This window comes from Macaca mulatta, chromosome 11 (assembly GCF_049350105.2).
Source record: "Macaca mulatta isolate MMU2019108-1 chromosome 11, T2T-MMU8v2.0, whole genome shotgun sequence".
Lineage (NCBI taxonomy): Eukaryota > Metazoa > Chordata > Mammalia > Primates > Cercopithecidae > Macaca > Macaca mulatta.
The window spans coordinates 117,178,184-117,194,447 of NC_133416.1; the positions used below are offsets into that span (position 1 = coordinate 117,178,184).

At 43.6% G+C, this 16,264-nt stretch overlaps 1 protein-coding gene across 21 annotated transcripts in view; it reads left to right on the forward strand.

Annotated features, from left to right (window-relative positions):
- The window catches only part of ANKRD13A (ankyrin repeat domain 13A), a 42,494-nt gene that overhangs the window by 10,960 nt on the left and 15,270 nt on the right, over positions 1-16,264 (forward strand). For 16 of the 21 annotated variants that reach the window (XR_013401352.1, XR_013401353.1, XR_013401354.1 and 13 more), the window contains exons 2-7: positions 2,080-2,212; positions 3,507-3,631; positions 7,382-7,427; positions 9,323-9,466; positions 10,110-10,299; positions 15,308-15,374. Coding sequence is in view for 13 of the 21 variants with exons in the window: in XM_015152760.3 (XP_015008246.1) it covers positions 2,080-2,212; positions 3,507-3,631; positions 7,382-7,427; positions 9,323-9,466; positions 10,110-10,299; positions 15,308-15,374 (705 nt within the window). In the remaining 8 variants the exon portion in view is untranslated. Of the gene's footprint in view, positions 1-2,079; positions 2,240-3,468; positions 3,632-7,381; positions 7,428-9,322; positions 9,467-10,109; positions 10,300-15,280; positions 15,375-16,264 lie in introns of all 21 variants that reach the window. The other 5 variants (XM_077954966.1, XM_077954967.1, XM_077954968.1 and 2 more) reach the window with 2 other exon arrangements.

Here is a 16,264-nt window from a genome sequence, read left to right on the forward strand (position 1 = left end):
GCGTGATCTCAGCTCACTGCAACCTCTGCCTCCCGGGTTCAAGCGATTCTCCTGCCTCAGCCTCCCGAGTAGCTGGGACAATATAGGCGCTCACCACCTTGCCTGGCTAATTTTTGTATTTGTAGTAGAGATAGGGTTTCACCATGTTGGTCAGGTTGGTCTCGAACTCCTGACTCAGATGATCCACCTGCCTCGGCCTCCCAAAGTGCTGGGATTACAGGCGTGAGCCACCGCGCCTGGCTGAGTTTGAGTGTTAATCCTTACTCTGTGCTTTTAGTTTTGCTCTGGGGTGTGAATTGTAGTAAGTAGTTTCCCCTTTCCCATGATAAACATTTTTACACACCTCCCCTGTGGCAGGTAGTGTGCTAAACCTAGCACCTTTCATTTCGATTGAATTTGTTAGGTAAGAAAATACTTAGTTTATGTAATAGATGTGTAGGAAGATAATGAGTTCGCTAATTATTTCTTTCCTGCTAAACTTCAACTGAATTCATAGTTCATAAGTTCATCATCTTGTTACTTTTAAGAAAATATTTAATGCAAGTTAGAGACTAGAGTAAGAGAATCTAGAAGACGTTAATATGACTTGGATGCTACCCTTTGGAATTCTCCATCTCTTTGGTGCGATGGACAAGTCATAACCTTGGGAAGAGTCAGGGAATCATGGGAGGTATGTGGACTGGGCTCCAGGAGACAGGAAGGTATTTTAGCACTGGGGGAACACTGAGGCCTGGGATTGGTCCAGGAGGACTTATATTCAGCTAGCAGATGTCTTCAACCATGTTTCTTATTCCTCAGTAAGAGTTATCTTCACTATAATAGCCATGACGTAGTTTTCGCAAAACAGGGAGGTTTGATAGCTATTGGATTGTGGCAGTTTACCCATGATCCTGCTTCACTTTCCTAAGTGGCACTTTCTGTGTATCTTCAGAGACTGCAGGAGTAGTACCTGAATAACAGCTAGCATCTCAAATAAAAATAAAGCACATTTTCTAAGATGTATTATGGCATTTAAAAAGTTTTTACAGGCTGGGCATGGCGGCTTATGCCTTTAATCCCAGCTACTAGGGAGGCTGATATGGGAGGATCTCTTGAGCCCAAGAGGTCAAGGCTGCAGTAAGCTGTGATCACGCCACTGCACACCAGCCTGGGTGACAGAGTGAGACCTTGTTTAAAAAAAAAAAAAAAAAAAGTTGTACCTTCCAAAAGTCCATGGCAGTTTATAGTATCCTTGAAAGAACTTTCAGAGTCACATTTTTGCAGGCAGCGCCCAGGCCTTGAGACTTAGCTCACACTAGAGAAATTGCTGCATGGCTCTGGAGATGCGGTACAGGTGCCAAAAGGGGGGCAAGAGTGGCAGAATAGGAATGAAGAGGTAAGAGCCAGGTGTGCATGTCTAGCATGGGGAAGAAAACCCTCGATGGGATGGACGGAAGTGACGCATGTGCGCTTGTCTATTTCTCTGTGAGTAGACCCACATACGTGCCCGGCAGATCATGCTTGTGGTCTGAAGGACCCACACATGCTGCTGGAGTTTACGTGCTACTTCAGGGCATGTGGAACTCAATACACAATAATGAGAGTGGAGTTTTGGTGGGAATCCAGCTAGAGAATGTAATTTTATTCTGACCCAAATTATCTTCTGTGCTTTCAGTTTTGACTGAAGTCCTGTACTTCCTGTTCTAGACTTGAATGCTGATATGTGCTTGAGAAATCCCCCATGTTCTGTGTTGTCCGGTGATTGCATTTCATGAAAGCTCCTGGCCTTGTTTAGACTTAATTTAAGTGCTGTCAAGAGCTTAAAGTTGTGTTGGATGATCTGGGGCCTGTTGCCAACATTTATTTATTAGGCACTTAACTTGACAGAAAAAGGAATTCAGTAACTATCATCTTTATATATAATCCCCAAATTCATATTTTAATTGTGCCCAAATGCAAACATAACCTTCTTACATGTGTTGCTCTAATTAATGCATAAATATGTTTTCCATTTTTTTGTACTTGAAATATCTGTCAAACACATTTCTCTATTTTAATGTAATACATGCAGTTATATAAATGCCAGTGTTTCCTTCACAGAATGTGGAGGCTGTGGACCCACGAGGTCGAACATTACTGCATCTTGCTGTTTCCTTGGGACATTTGGAATCTGCTCGAGTCTTACTCCGACATAAAGCAGATGTGACAAAAGAAAATCGCCAAGGATGGACAGGTAAGTATACTTTTACAATAATTTAAAGTCCTCCTGGGCAACATGGTGAAACCCTGTCTACAAAAAAATACGAAAATTAGCCAGGTGCGGTGGTGCATGTCTGTAGTCCCAGGTACTAGGGAGGCTGAGGGGGTAGGATCACCTGAGCCCGGGGAGGTTGACACTGCAGTGAACTGTGATTGCGTCACTGCCCTCCACCCTGGGCAATAGAGCGAGACCTTGTCTCAAAAAGAAGGTCATTCATTTTGGTTTATCTTTCTGAATAAAGGCCAGTCTCAATCATACTTTTCCTCAGAGTCATCTTTATCTTTTTTTTTTTTTTTTTTTCCCCGAGAAGGAGTCTCGCTCTGCCGCCCAGGCTGGAGTGCAGTGGCCGGATCTCGGCTCACTGCAAGCTCCGCCTCCCGGGTTCACGCCGTTCTCCTGCCTCAGCCTCCCAAGTAGCTGGGACTACAGGCGCCCGCCACTTCGCCCGGCTAGTTTTTTGTATTTTTTAGTAGAGACGGGGTTTCACCGTGTTAGCCAGGATGGTCTCGATCTCCTGACCTCGTGATCCGCCCGTCTCAGCCTCCCAAAGTGCTGGGATTACAGGCTTGAGCCACCGCGCCCGGCCTCATCTTTATCTTAAGATTTCTCTCTTGGGACAAAGGATGGGGACAAGGAAATGGGAGCCCAGGATGATACAGGTTGTGTCCCAAGCCAGAAACCCTCGGTAGAGAATGACTCCTCATCCAGAAATAGCTCTCAATGCAAACTTCTTCCACCGTACATGAACATGGAGGCTGGTTTTCCCTTGAGGAATATGGTTACCTCCATTGAATCCATCAAAATAGGCAAAAATCAAAAATAAATTGTGGCTAAAAGTAGCCTCTTCCTGGGAAATCCTGGCATTCCACTTGTTTGTAAGCTCTTCTACCATTGGTCAGAGTAATTTTGTATTCACTGAGCAGGGATACTGTAGGCCAAGCCCTGCCTGCCAGGTCTGCATATAACCACAGTTACATGTTGTGTGATCGTATAGTTAAAGCCAGCTCTCTAAACACATTGTCAGGATTTCGGAACCAGTGGTAAGAAGAGGGGTGGGGAGAGGTGGAAGGGGTTTGATCAAGATGCTAAGGGTACTCTATGTTTTTTACTCAGTGAAGAGCTAGCAATCAGAAGTCATGATCATAAGGTTGGACTGCAGCCCTTTTCTTCTGAAGAAAATACTGTCTTTGATCTAGATACTTTTTCAGCCTGGTTTTGGAATTTGTCAGAGAGTATGAGAATTAAATTTCACCCTTTTGTTTTCCAGTTTTACATGAGGCTGTGAGCACTGGCGATCCTGAGATGGTATACACAGTTCTTCAACATCGAGACTACCACAACACATCCATGGCCCTTGAGGGAGTTCCTGAGCTGCTCCAGAAAATTCTCGAGGTATTCATGAAAATATGTTCAGGCTATAATGTGAGCTAAATGCTGATACAATTACTGGAGACACAGTTTGACATCCTTGTGTGCCTTCCTAAAGAGTTTTCTGATTCATGAATATGAAATACTGAATACCAATCACATTGTTCCTTGCCCTTCTAATTTGTAGAAGTGTGAGGTCTTTCACAAATTACACTTCTAAGTCACTGGGCTTACCCTTTTAAGTACTATTTAAAGATTATAATTCAACCAGGCATAGTGGCTCGTGCCTATATTCCCAGCACTTTGGAAGGCTGAGGGAGGAGGATTTGCTTAAGCCCAGGAGTTTGAGACCGGCCTGGGCACCAAACAAAGCAAGACTCTGTCTCTAAAAGAAGAATTAATCAGACATGCTAGTGCACACCTGTTGTCTGAGCTACTTGGGAAGAGGCTGGGGTGGGAGGATTGCTTGAACCCAGAAGGTTGAGGCTGCAGTGAGCCATGATCACACCCCTGCACTCCAGTCTGGACAACAGAGCAAGACCTAAAATAATAATAACAAATATAATAATAAAATAATAAATGATAATAAAGTAAAAATTAGAACTTAAGGAAAATGGACAACAAACAGTTAATTTGTTTAGGTGCCTGTTTTCTTGAAAGTAGCCTCCTGAGCATCAATAATCTTAAGGAAGTTGTGATAAGCATCACTTACTATGCAGGGATTTTCAGATCCTGTTAAGGCTCAGAGGTCCATGTGCAACTTTTCCTTGCCAGTCTTGTCACTTCTAGCTATTAGTATTTTGAGACCTTTGTCCATTGCCCTAATTCATTTATAGAGAAAAATTAATAGCTCTATCAAGAAAAGGAACAACTTTATTATAAATAAGACAGTCAGCCAGGCGCGGTGGCTTACGCCTGTAATCCCAGCACTTTGGGAGGCTAAAGCAGGCAGATCATGAGGTCAGGAGTTCGAGACCAGCCTGGCCAATATGGTGAAACCCCGTCTCTACTAAAAATACAAAAATTAGCTGGGTGTGGTGGCATGTACCTGTAGTCCCAGCTACTTACTCGGGAGGCTGAGGCAGAAGAATTGCTTGAACCCAGGAGGCGGAGTTTGCCGTAAGCCGAGATCGTGCCACTACACTCCAGCCTGGTGACAGCAAGACTCTGTCTAAAAAAATAAAAATAAGAAAAAGACAATCGTTAGTCATTTTTTGAGCCATCTTTAAAAAGAATTTCTTTTCTTTTTTTTTTTTTTGAAACAGAGTTTCACTCTTATTGCCCAGGCTGGAGTGCAATGGCATGATCTCAGCTCACTGCAACCTCCGCCTCCCAGGTTCAAGTGATTCTCTTGCCTCAGCCTCCTGAGTAGCTGGGATTACAGGTGCGTGCCACCACGGTCAGCTAATTTTTTGTATTTTTAGTAGAGACAGGGTTTCATCATGTTGGCCAGGCTGGTCTCGAATTCCTGACCTCAGGTGATCCACCCGCCTCGGCCTCCCAAATTGTGGGGATTAGAGGCGTGAGCCACTGCGCCTGGCCTAAAAAGAATTTCTAAGCTAAGTCGTGCCCAAGGTATTCATTTCCCATATATACTACAGTTAAATCTCCCATAAAATATGAAATATTTGTATGCATTGTTTTAAAAATAGGTGTGTATTTTTGAGTGTGCAAAGAAAACATGGATTTCTTGTTTTCTTCGTAACTTAACTGCAGGAGGAACTAAAAACATCATCTGCCCATTTGGCAAAGTAGAAAATTACTTTTTTAACATGAGGTGACCCTTCACTTAAAAAATTTAGTGTCGGCGGGGCATGGTGGCTCACGCCTGTAATCCCGGTACTTCGGGAGGCCAAGGAGGGCAGATCACGAGGTCAGGAAATTGAGACCATCCTGACTAACACGGTGAAACCCCGTCTCTACTGAAAATACAAAAAATTAGCAGGGCATGGTGGCGGGCACCTGTAGTCCCAGCTACTGGGGAGGCTAAGGCAGGAGAATGGCGTGAACCTGGGAGGCGGAGCTTGCAGTGAGTCGAGATTGCACCACTGCACTCCAGCCTGGGTGACAGAGCGAGACTCATCTCAAAAAAAAAAAAAATTTAGTGTCAAGGATTTTCATTTTTTCACTCATATTGGTCCATTGCGATGGACTGCACTGAATTGTATTCTTTGCTTTAAGTTATAGAGAGCCCATAAATGACCTGTGTACTTAGCGGCTCCAGAAGCTGTCATTAATGTCTTGTCTTTCAACAGCATCTCCTTATAACATATGCCAGCCTTTCTTACCACCTGTCTCTTGGAGGTTGTCTTTGCTCATCATTAGAATGCTGGCAGATTTTACTCCAGGGTAGATTCTTGGCCCTCCTGCCCTGTGCTTTGGTAAAAATGATGGAAAAGCCTTGCAAGTGTGTAGGAACAAGAAGAACACCTGAAATTTCTAGCATTTCTCTTCTTGAAGGGTAACTTGGATTTCTGAGTCTTTAGGAACCTATAGGAATGGTAGGTAAGAAAATAATCCTAAACAGGGCTGCTCTGGTGGTTTAAAACTTTAGAAAGCCAAATTCTACATGTTTCAGAGGAAAGTGGAGAAAAATGTTCTGTTAACTGGAGGAAAAATCAACTTCCTGAGGAAGTGAAGTCTAGCAACCTCTTTCAGTTTCACAGAGCAGTTCAATAAGTAGGAAGCACTTGCCAGTACACAAAGCCTTTTACAGTCAAGTTCGTCGTTGAATGGATGGAATTGACATTCCCTGCCCTTTGCCTAGAATAGATGGTTACCCATATTGCTTGGCAGTGCTTAAGCCCATCTTCCCAGGCTCATCTTTCTCTTACTGTTAGGAACCTGACTGGATCCCTGAATCAGGTTTGACTTTTATCCCCCTCCAGTCCTCTTATCCTCTTTCTTTCTGTTCACTTTCTTTCTTTCTTTCTTTTTCTTTTTTTTTTTTTTTTTTTTTGAGATGGGGGTCTCACTCTGTCGCCTGGGCTGGAATAGTGCGATCTCGCCTCACTGCAACCTCTGTCTCCCAGGTTCAAGTGATTCTCCTGCCTCGGCCTCCCCAGTAGCTGGGATTACAGGCGTGTGCCACCATGCCCAGCTAAGTTTTGTATTTGTAGTGCAGATGGGGTTTCACCATATTGGCCAGGCTGGCCTCGAACTCCTGACCTTAACTGATCCACCCGCCTCGGCCTCCCAACATGCTGGGATTACAGGCATGAGTGAGCCACTGCGCCCAGCCATCTGTTCACTTTCTTAACATCTAGACATATTTTATATCGAGGCAAAATAACACTCTAATATATAATAAGTAATGGGCTTACACTTGTTTTTTCTTTTTTTTTTTTTTTTTTTTGATATACTATCTCGCTCTGTCACCCAGGCTGGAGTGCAATAGTGCAATCTTGGCTCTCTGTAGCCTCCACCTCCTGGCCTCAAGCAATCCTCCCCCCTCAGCCTCCTGAGTAGCTGGGACTAGAGTGAGCCACCATAGGCAGCTACTTTTTGTATTTTTTGTAGAGATAGGGTTTCGCCATGTTGTCCAGGCCGGTCTCAAATTCCTGAGCGCAAGTGGTCACCCGCCTCAGCCTCCCAAAGTGCTGGGATTACTGGCATGAGCCACCTCACCTGGCTAGGGGCTTACATTTTGTTTCTTCTTATTTTCTCTTTTCTTTTTTTTTAAACCCAGGGTTTTTAAGAACCCTGTTAACCCCTGCTTATGTTGTGTTGATAGTGCCAAGGGTAATCTGTTTTAAACCTTTGTCTGCCCTTCAGGCTCCGGATTTCTATGTGCAGATGAAATGGGAATTCACCAGCTGGGGTGAGTGGCTGTGGGCTTGTTATTTATTTCTCTTTCTAAATTTACTTAGCTCACATGTAGGTTTATTTTTCCTTTGTAAAAGTTACATGTACTTTTTTTTTTTAATCAAGGAAATACATAGTGAAGAATAAGGAAAAATAATCACCGATAGTCCCATTTAAACACAACTGTTAATGCTTTGGGTGTTTTTCATCCAGTCTTCCCCCCGATGCATAGGACTTTTCCTCCCAAGCATTCATGAAGATAGTATATAGACAGTTTCATTTCCTCCTTTTGTCATTTATAGCTGCCATCTGTATTATTAGTTTTAAAATGTCACTTTATTTTTATTTTTTTGAGACAGAGTCTCACTCTGTTGCCCAGGCTGGAGTGCAGTGGCACAACCTTGGCTCACTGTAATCCTCGTCTCCCAGATTCAAGCGATTCTCATGCCTCAGCCTCCTGAGTAGCTGGGATTACAGGTGCATGCCACTGTGCCCAGCTAATTTTTGTATTTTTAGTAGAGAGTGGGGTTTCACCATGTTAGCCAGGCTGGTCTCAAACTCCTGACTTCAAGTGATCCACCCACCCCAGTCCCCCAAAGTACTGGGATTACAGGCATGAGCTACCATGCCCAGCCTGATTTTTGTATTTTTAGTAGAGATGGGGTTTCATTATGTTGGCCAGGCTGGTCTCGAACTCCTGACCTCAGCTGATCCACCCGCCCCAGCCCCGCAAAGTGCTGGCATTACAGGCATGAGCCACTGCACCCGGCCCAAAATGTCACTTTAAATTGCTAGAATTTTAATAAGTAGATTTACCATAATTTACTAATTTCCTTATGTGGTTTAGCTCGATTCTTTTAAACTTGTTATTCTAAACAAGTTGAGGTGAATACTAGAATAGCTTTTTTTTTTTTTTTAACAAAATGGATATATTTCTCTAAAGTATTACATAGGCAATTGACTGACAGTATATTTCCATAGATGTTCTACTTTTATTTCTTGTAGATAAGTTAACGATAACTCCTAACTTCCAGGTTTCAGCTGCTTCCATTTCCAGACTTCCCTTTCAGGCAAGAAGTCATATTTGTATGAAATGTTTAAATGGCATAAAAGTACATAATATAATAGAACTTCAGATTGTTTTGAGAAATGAAAATTTTTTCTAAGGTACATAGTCACTCTTATTTCAGGTTTTGTTAAAAAGTGGCATACTTAGGCTGGGTGCGGTGGCTCACGCCTGTAATCCCAGCACTTTGGGAGACTGAGGTGGGAAGATCACCTGAGGCCAGGAGTTCAAGACCAGCCTGGCCAACATGGTGAAACCCCGTCTCTACAAAAATACAAATATTAGTCGGGCATGATGGTGGGTGCCTGTAATCCCAGCTACTCGGGAAGCTAAGGCGGGAGAATTGCTTGAACCCAGGAGGTGGAGGTTGCAGTGAGCCAAGATCGTACCACTGCACTCCAGCCTGGGCGACTGAACGAGACTCCGTCTCAAAAAAAAAAAAAAAGTGGCATACTTTAGACATTTGATACTCTGAATGGTGGATATGACAATATGGTAGGCCCCAGCCATATGGCAAGAGTTGCATATGTGAGTGAGGAAAGCCAGACGGACAGACCCTATATAGTGGGGACAGACTCCACTATAAAGTGGGGCTCATTTCGGGATCAAGAATACTCTTGGGAAATTTATTTAGACTTTTTTTCTGATGAATGGAACGGAAGGTTCATTTTTATTTTTCAAGAGTGATTTCCTGTATGGTAGATATGACAGCCAAGACGTCCAGTTGTTTGATGGTCACCATTTTGCCACTCCCCTCCTTTTGTTAAATCAGAATCCTGATTTCCTGGCTTAGGTGTTCTACTTGGCCCTTGAGTTTTTCTCAGTGGTACACTTCTCTCCTCCAGTGCCCTTGGTTTCTAGAATATGCCCGAATGATGTCTGTCGCATCTGGAAAAGTGGTGCCAAACTGCGCGTTGATATCACATTGCTGGGATTTGAAAACATGAGCTGGATAAGAGGGAGGCGTAGTTTTATATTTAAGGGAGAAGGTGAGTGACTTCTCTTGTAGTAATCACTGCTGAAGCGAAATTACAGGGTGATTTTTAACCATCAAAATGCTTCCACATTCATGTGCCTTTTCTGTCTGATCCTTTCTAGGGCATGTTTTTTGGTTATTCTTATTAATTATTCAGCTCTCCATCCCTGTCTTTGTTCTTGTCTGGCTAGTTCTCCTTCATGTGTCCTTTACCACCCAGAAGTTACCCTTGTGATGTGTCTGCTTCACTTTCCTGAGCCTTTGAGCACAGGCATTCTGTGTGTATCTCTGTATAACCCTCCATAATCAGGCATGAGAAATGGCATTGATCACCCAATGTTGTGCATACATAATTTCTATGAATTCTGTAATAATATGTTTTATAAAGGACATTGATGGAATATAGTGCTAATAAGAATACAAATTATTTAAAAATTCCGCATCTTTGGGGAAGATGGCTCAGAGCTTCCTATGTATGGTGGAAAGCTGGTCAGATAGGTGCAAATAGGTAGTCAATAATCAGTATACTGTACGTTTTATCAGATAGCACCTGGGAGGACACACATGAAAGATGATGCATTTTAACATACGAAGCTTCCTTGTTTTTTGCATCTTCCCTGCTTTGTGCTTAGTTATGTCTTTGTTTCCATTAATAGACAACTGGGCAGAGTTGATGGAAGTCAACCACGACGACAAAGTAGTCACCACCGAACACTTCGACCTTTCCCAAGAAATGGAGCGCCTCACTCTGGACTTGATGAAGCCAAAAAGCAGGGAAGTTGAGAGGCGGCTTACAAGCCCAGTCATTAACACCAGCCTCGATACTAAAAATATTGCTTTTGAAAGGTACAAATTTAGACTCTAAATTTTAAGGTCTAATCCCCATGCTGCCATCTTGAGTGACATGTATGTATGAATTGGAAATTATGGATGGATTGGGTTTTTTCTAATATGACATAATAAACACTAGTGGGTTTTAAGATTGATCTCTAACCAATAGAAATTGTAGCTGACACTCGACACCATCCATCATTTTTATAGCACATTGGTTAAGTCTTCTAAGACTTAACCAACATGAAGAATATGAATAAATGTCTTCTTTTTCTTTTATGTGCCCTTTCTAGTGGCTTTTACTTGAATCTTATTTTTGTCTTGATGTTTATGGATCCACAACACTCAGTCCCAGACCACGGAGCTTGGAGTTTCTGGAGGTTAGAATTGACCCAGTACTGAGTTCAGTTGTACTGATATTGGTCAGTCAAATTCACACTTACTATATAGTTAAATGTTCGTTTGGTTTTTTTTTTTTAACCCACCTGTGAGGTTTAATGGTTTAGAGCAAGAATCTGGAGGGGATTTAGTTCTGTTCCAGACTCATAAAGAATTCTCCAGAGAGGTCTGTGCCTTGGTTAATCCAGATGAGAACACCATCACTGGTCATGTGCCTCTGGGCCACATGGAGGGCTTAGAGGGCCTTTGAGTAGAGGCTGTCAAAGCTGTTTGCCTGTTTCTACAGTGGAGAACACTGACCCGATGGAGTCCTACGAGCACTGATGGTATTTGCCTAGGATGTCACATCCAGCTTTCTGCAAGCCAAAGTAGCTTAGCCTGAGAAAATGGACACTATTATCCTGATAATATTTGCCTAGGATGTCACATCCAGCTCTCTGCAAGTCAAAGTAGCTTAGCCTGAGAAAATGGACACTATTATCCTGATAGTATTTGCCTAGGATGCCACATCCAGCTCTCTGCAGCCTAAGTAGCTTAGCCTGAGAAAATGGACACTATTATCCTGGACTTAGGCCTTCTTTTCTCTTGATGAATATAACAACTGTCCTCTCATTATATTTTTCTTTTCTTCTTTTTTCTAATATAAAATTGGTTAGTAAATTTGTTTAGTCAAGCATAAAGCTTGTTAAGTATCCTTTTCTTCTAATTTAGATTGAGCGGTGGAATTAGGACATCTGTCCAGGGCTGTTGCTAGGGCAGGAGGGTAGCATCCCTGGAGGCAGGGTCAGTCCTCTTCTGCCAGCCTCCTTGCACCAGCCTGGCCAGTTGACATTCGCTGTCTTTTGGGGACAGCAAAATTTAGGGACTGACTGGATTTCCCTTGGAGGATTGTGGAAAGACATTTCCAGGCTTCCGTGTACCCCTCTGCAGGCAGGGAGGGCCCCTTCAGCTTAGGGCTCTGTTTGTAACCCCAGAAGGCAGAGGAGGCTGCCTTTTCTGCCACTGTTCATCTGTAGGCATGAGAGGGGGAGGAGCTGAGTGCCATCCACAGGGCTCCTAAATAACTGTGTGACTTTGGGCAAGTGGCCTCATCTCTCCAGTTTTGTTTCCTTAGCTGAAAGAAATAATGGAGTGAATCTGGAGATGAAGTCTCCAAAGTCCGGGACTCTTAAAATGTCTTGAGAAGAGACATTGTTCCTCATATTGTTCAACAGCAGAGTTGCCAGAGTCATTGTTTGTTGAAGTGTGATTTATGAAGAGAGCGTGACAATTCCTGGCTGTTACCCCACTGAGTGTAAATGGGAAATGATAGCATATTCCATTTGTACTGAGGACTAAGGCACATTTTTGTATTTTTGCGCCCACAGGGTTTTCTTCTTTTTTTTTTTTTTGAGAAGGAGTCTAGCTCTGTCGCCCAGGCTGCAGTGCAGTGGCGCGATCTTGGCTCACACTGCAAGCTCCACCTCCTGGGTTCACGCCATTCTCCTGCCTCAGCCTCCGGAGTAGCTGGGACTACAGGCACCCGCCACCACACCTGGCTAATTTTTTTGTATTTTTAGTAGAGGCGGGGTTTCACCGTGTTAACCAGGATGGTCTTGATCTCCTGACCTCATGATCCGCCATCTCGGCCTCCCAAAGTGCTGGGATTACAGGTGTGAGCCACCGTGCCCAGCCCCAGAGCCCACAGGGTTTTCAGAGTGCTCAAGCTAACTCTCTTGCAACTGACAGTGTGTTGTTGAGAGAATTTTTGGAAGATAGCTGCTTTGTTTTAATGGGGCTCAGAATTAAATGTGTGCTTGTCATGCATTGAGCAAGAATTGAGCCAATCCTTAGAATTGATACCACCTACAAAAAGAATATAGCTGCTTTTGAATGTGAGGTTTGTTGGTACAAAGAGTGTGTGAATTTACTTCTGATCAGAGGTGTGAGTATTCATTTGATTGAATTTGGAAGGTGTGGCCTTCTCTCATTTTCTTTTCTTTCTTTTTTTTCTTTTTTTTTTTTGAGATGGCTTCTCGCTCTGTCGCCCAGCCTGGAGTGCAATGGCATGATCTCGGCTCACTGCAACCTCCGCCTCCCGGGTTCAAGCAATTCTCATACCTCAGTCTCCTGAGGAGGTGGGATTACAGGCACCCTCCTTTGTGCCCAGCTAATTTTTGTATTTTCCTAGAGATGGGGTTTCGCCATGTTGGCCAGGCTGGTATTGAACTCCTGACCTCAGGTGACCTGACTACTTTGGCCTCCCAAAGTTCTGGGATTACAGGCATGAGCCACCACACCCAGCCCCCTCTCTCATTTTTTGATGGTCACTTTTGTCCACTTTTTTCTAACCTGTTACTCAGAGCTTATGTGGGCAAATTAATACCCTGCCCTGTTGAATGTTTGGCCTGCAGTATATACACTGTGGTTGCAGTTTGAATTTTTCCCTTCTCTGAAAGATTACGCTTGCCCACCTCAAACAAAATATTCCCTGCCACCTTCAGAGCCTTTCTCCAGATTGTGTAGCAACCACCAAGACACAGTGCCTGTGAAGTGGCCTTTGGTGTGGTGGTCTCAGTGGAGACAGGCAGAGGTGAAAATGGCACGAGAGGGAAGCCAGGTGTTCTATTGTCTTCGGGTGCATTTGCATGCAAAGTTACCAAGGGCCACAGAGTCATTAGGAGATTAAAATTTAAAACAGGGTATGAACATTGGGTTGAATAACTAAACTGCTTCCAAGAGTGGAAATGCTGGGCCGGGCTCGGTGGCTCACACCTGTAACTCCAGCACTTTTGGAGGCCGAGGTGGGCGGATCATGAGGTCAGGAGATCAAGATCCTCTTGGCTAACACGGTGAAACCCCATCTCTACTAAAAATACAAAAAATTAGCCGGATGTGGTGGTGGGCGCCTGTAGTCCCAGCTACTCGGGAGGCTGAGGCAGGAGAATCACTTGAACCCAGGAGGTGGGAGGTGGAGCTTGCAGTGAGCTGAGATCGTGCCACTACTGCACTCCAGCCTGGGCGACAGTGTGAGACTCCATCTCAAAAAAAAAAAAAAAAAAAAGAGTGGAAATGCTGAGGGCAGTAGAGGCAGGATTGCCGAAGGAGCAGAGGTAACCCAATGAGGAGCTTGGTAGTTCCTTGAGAGAAAAGCATAGTGCCGTCTTCCCAGAGTGTATGAAGGGTGAGATGGAGCAGACGTAGTCATCCTTCCATCCATCAGAAGAGTCTGTTCCAGAAAACAGTGACTTCCTGTGCCAAGACATAAAGTGACTTAAGCAAACAAGGAACTGAGGATTGAAGGAAAAAGACTATCTCAATTTTCTGGTATTGATGATAAAAGGGGACTGTGGCTTATTAATCAATTGAGTCTGGTTCCTTACCTTCTCCCTGTGACTGTTAACTTGTTTCTGAAGTGTAAGTTGGAGATAGCATTTGGTATAATCCTGTTAGGATTCCTCTGTTTCCATCCATGGGTCATGCTGTCCTAATTATAGACAACTAGTAGGAAAATGGAGCTCTGATCCCTCCTGTTCTGATGGGCTAAAATACACACATAAACTCATTATACCATCTGGACTAATTTCACTAACCAAATCCCATTAGAAGAAAAGCAAACTATTTGGAAACACAAAATGCAAATAACCACATATGTTCTTTGTAACGTGGCTGACCTGCTGCCGTTCCCTGAGCTTCCTGCATGACGTCCCAACTCACTCAGTGGTCAGAGCAGAAGTCAGGCTGTTGCCCTAACCAAGGCCAAGAGGAGCTGGGATGTGATGTCCTAGACAAAGGGTAGGGCTGGTCAGGGGTCCCCTGTGAGAAGCAGCGTTTCCCAGGGCAAGCTGCTTTGAAAAAGAATCAGAGCCTTCTGACTGCTCTTGGCTCCTAAATACATTTTTTTTCAGGAGTATGTTGAGTTGAATAACTGAGATTTTGGGCATATTACCAGTACTGCATCTGCCACTGGAATGCTGGGCTACTTTAAAAGGAGTTCCACAAGATGGAATTAACAGCTGGGCTAAAAAAAAAATCTGTTGTTCACATCCTTTCCCCTGCTGCACCAAACCTGCCCAAACATGTGACTCATAGCCATTTTGCAGGCCTAATGGCATCTCCAAGCAGCTCACCACAGTGATGAGTTCCTGGCCTACCTGGTCTTTTGCAAGGAACAGGATGGTCTGTGCCTCATTGTTCTAAGAATTCCTCGATTGAGATGTGGCTACTTGTGGAGATCTCACCACTGACATCTATGTCCCCAGTTAAGATGACTCAGATAAATGCTCTGACCTGGTTACCACCTTGTGGTGAGCCCTTGGATGTTGGTCATCTTCACTCACTTGTTTGGGACTGCTGTGCAATAAATGTCACCACCTTTGTCCTCAATGCTGGCAGTTTTGTAAAGAAGCCAAGATTGGAGACTTTCTATGCCTGGGGTGAGGCAAATTGATTAATAACTGTGGGAGGAGGGTGGGGGTGCACAAGCCATCTGTCAGTGCTAGCCGCCTTCTGTGGACAATAGGACCATGATTTCTAAGTGTCCTTTACTAACTTAAGCTGGGGGGAAAAAACTATAAAGGCTGCAGATATAAATCTGAATGGCATATTGTACATGTAGAAATTTGTGGTGTTCACTTTTTATCAGAACTAAATCCGGATTCTGGGGCTGGAGGACAGATAAAGCAGAAGTTGTTAATGGTTACGAAGCAAAGGTAAAAGGAAACTCTTAAAATAAGATTTAATATAGCTATTTAGCTTCTATGCAAATGAGGAATCTGTTCCCATTTTTTTCATGCATCTGTGCCATGGAGATGCTCTGGGGAATGAGAAGTGTCTAATGTGTCTCTCACTTGGATTTTTGATTTTGTCTTATTTGACTTTCAGAAAATGGGATAGCATGCCCTGAGGAGGTCTGTAGCTATGCCAAAGAGAAACAATATTGTAGAGAAATGAGTACAAGTACCAGTTGTTCTGGTAGGAATGACAAGCTAGTCATTCCCTTAATTATTAAAAAGAAAAAAAAGAGGAAGAATTAGACTTCACATGTGTTCAAATATTGTGTAGTAGCTTTTGAGTCTCTTTTCTGTTAAATCAGCTTAATTGTAGTCAGCAGGCTCACAGCCCATTTGCATGACATCAGTGCACTTAAAACATAGTTGTAATCGTGGAGACGATTGTCGATACAGTCATCTGGCATTTTGTCATCTGGAAAGCTCTGTTTCCTGGCCTTTCAGTCCCACAGTACAGCAGGGCTTGATGGCTTTTGGTGATGGAGCCCAGTGCTGCAGGGTCCTCTGGTGGCCTCTGAATGAGCAAAGAAAGTTTACGTCATGCTCAGCAAGACACATTTAGGAGCACTTGTCCTAGTGCTGAGTGTGCTTTCTGCAGCTTTCAATGTTGGGGCTCCTCACGTGGCATAGAGAGAATTCTCTGTTAACTGTTATGTTTGATTTTCTAGATGACCATATTCCCCAGTTATCCTTGATAACAGAGCATTTACTCTGGCAGTTACAATAATTTTTGTCAGTGCATGGAATGCCTTTTAAATAGTGACTTGCTGGTTTTCTCTAAAGCTCGTAAGTCTAGAGAACCTTGTGTTCAT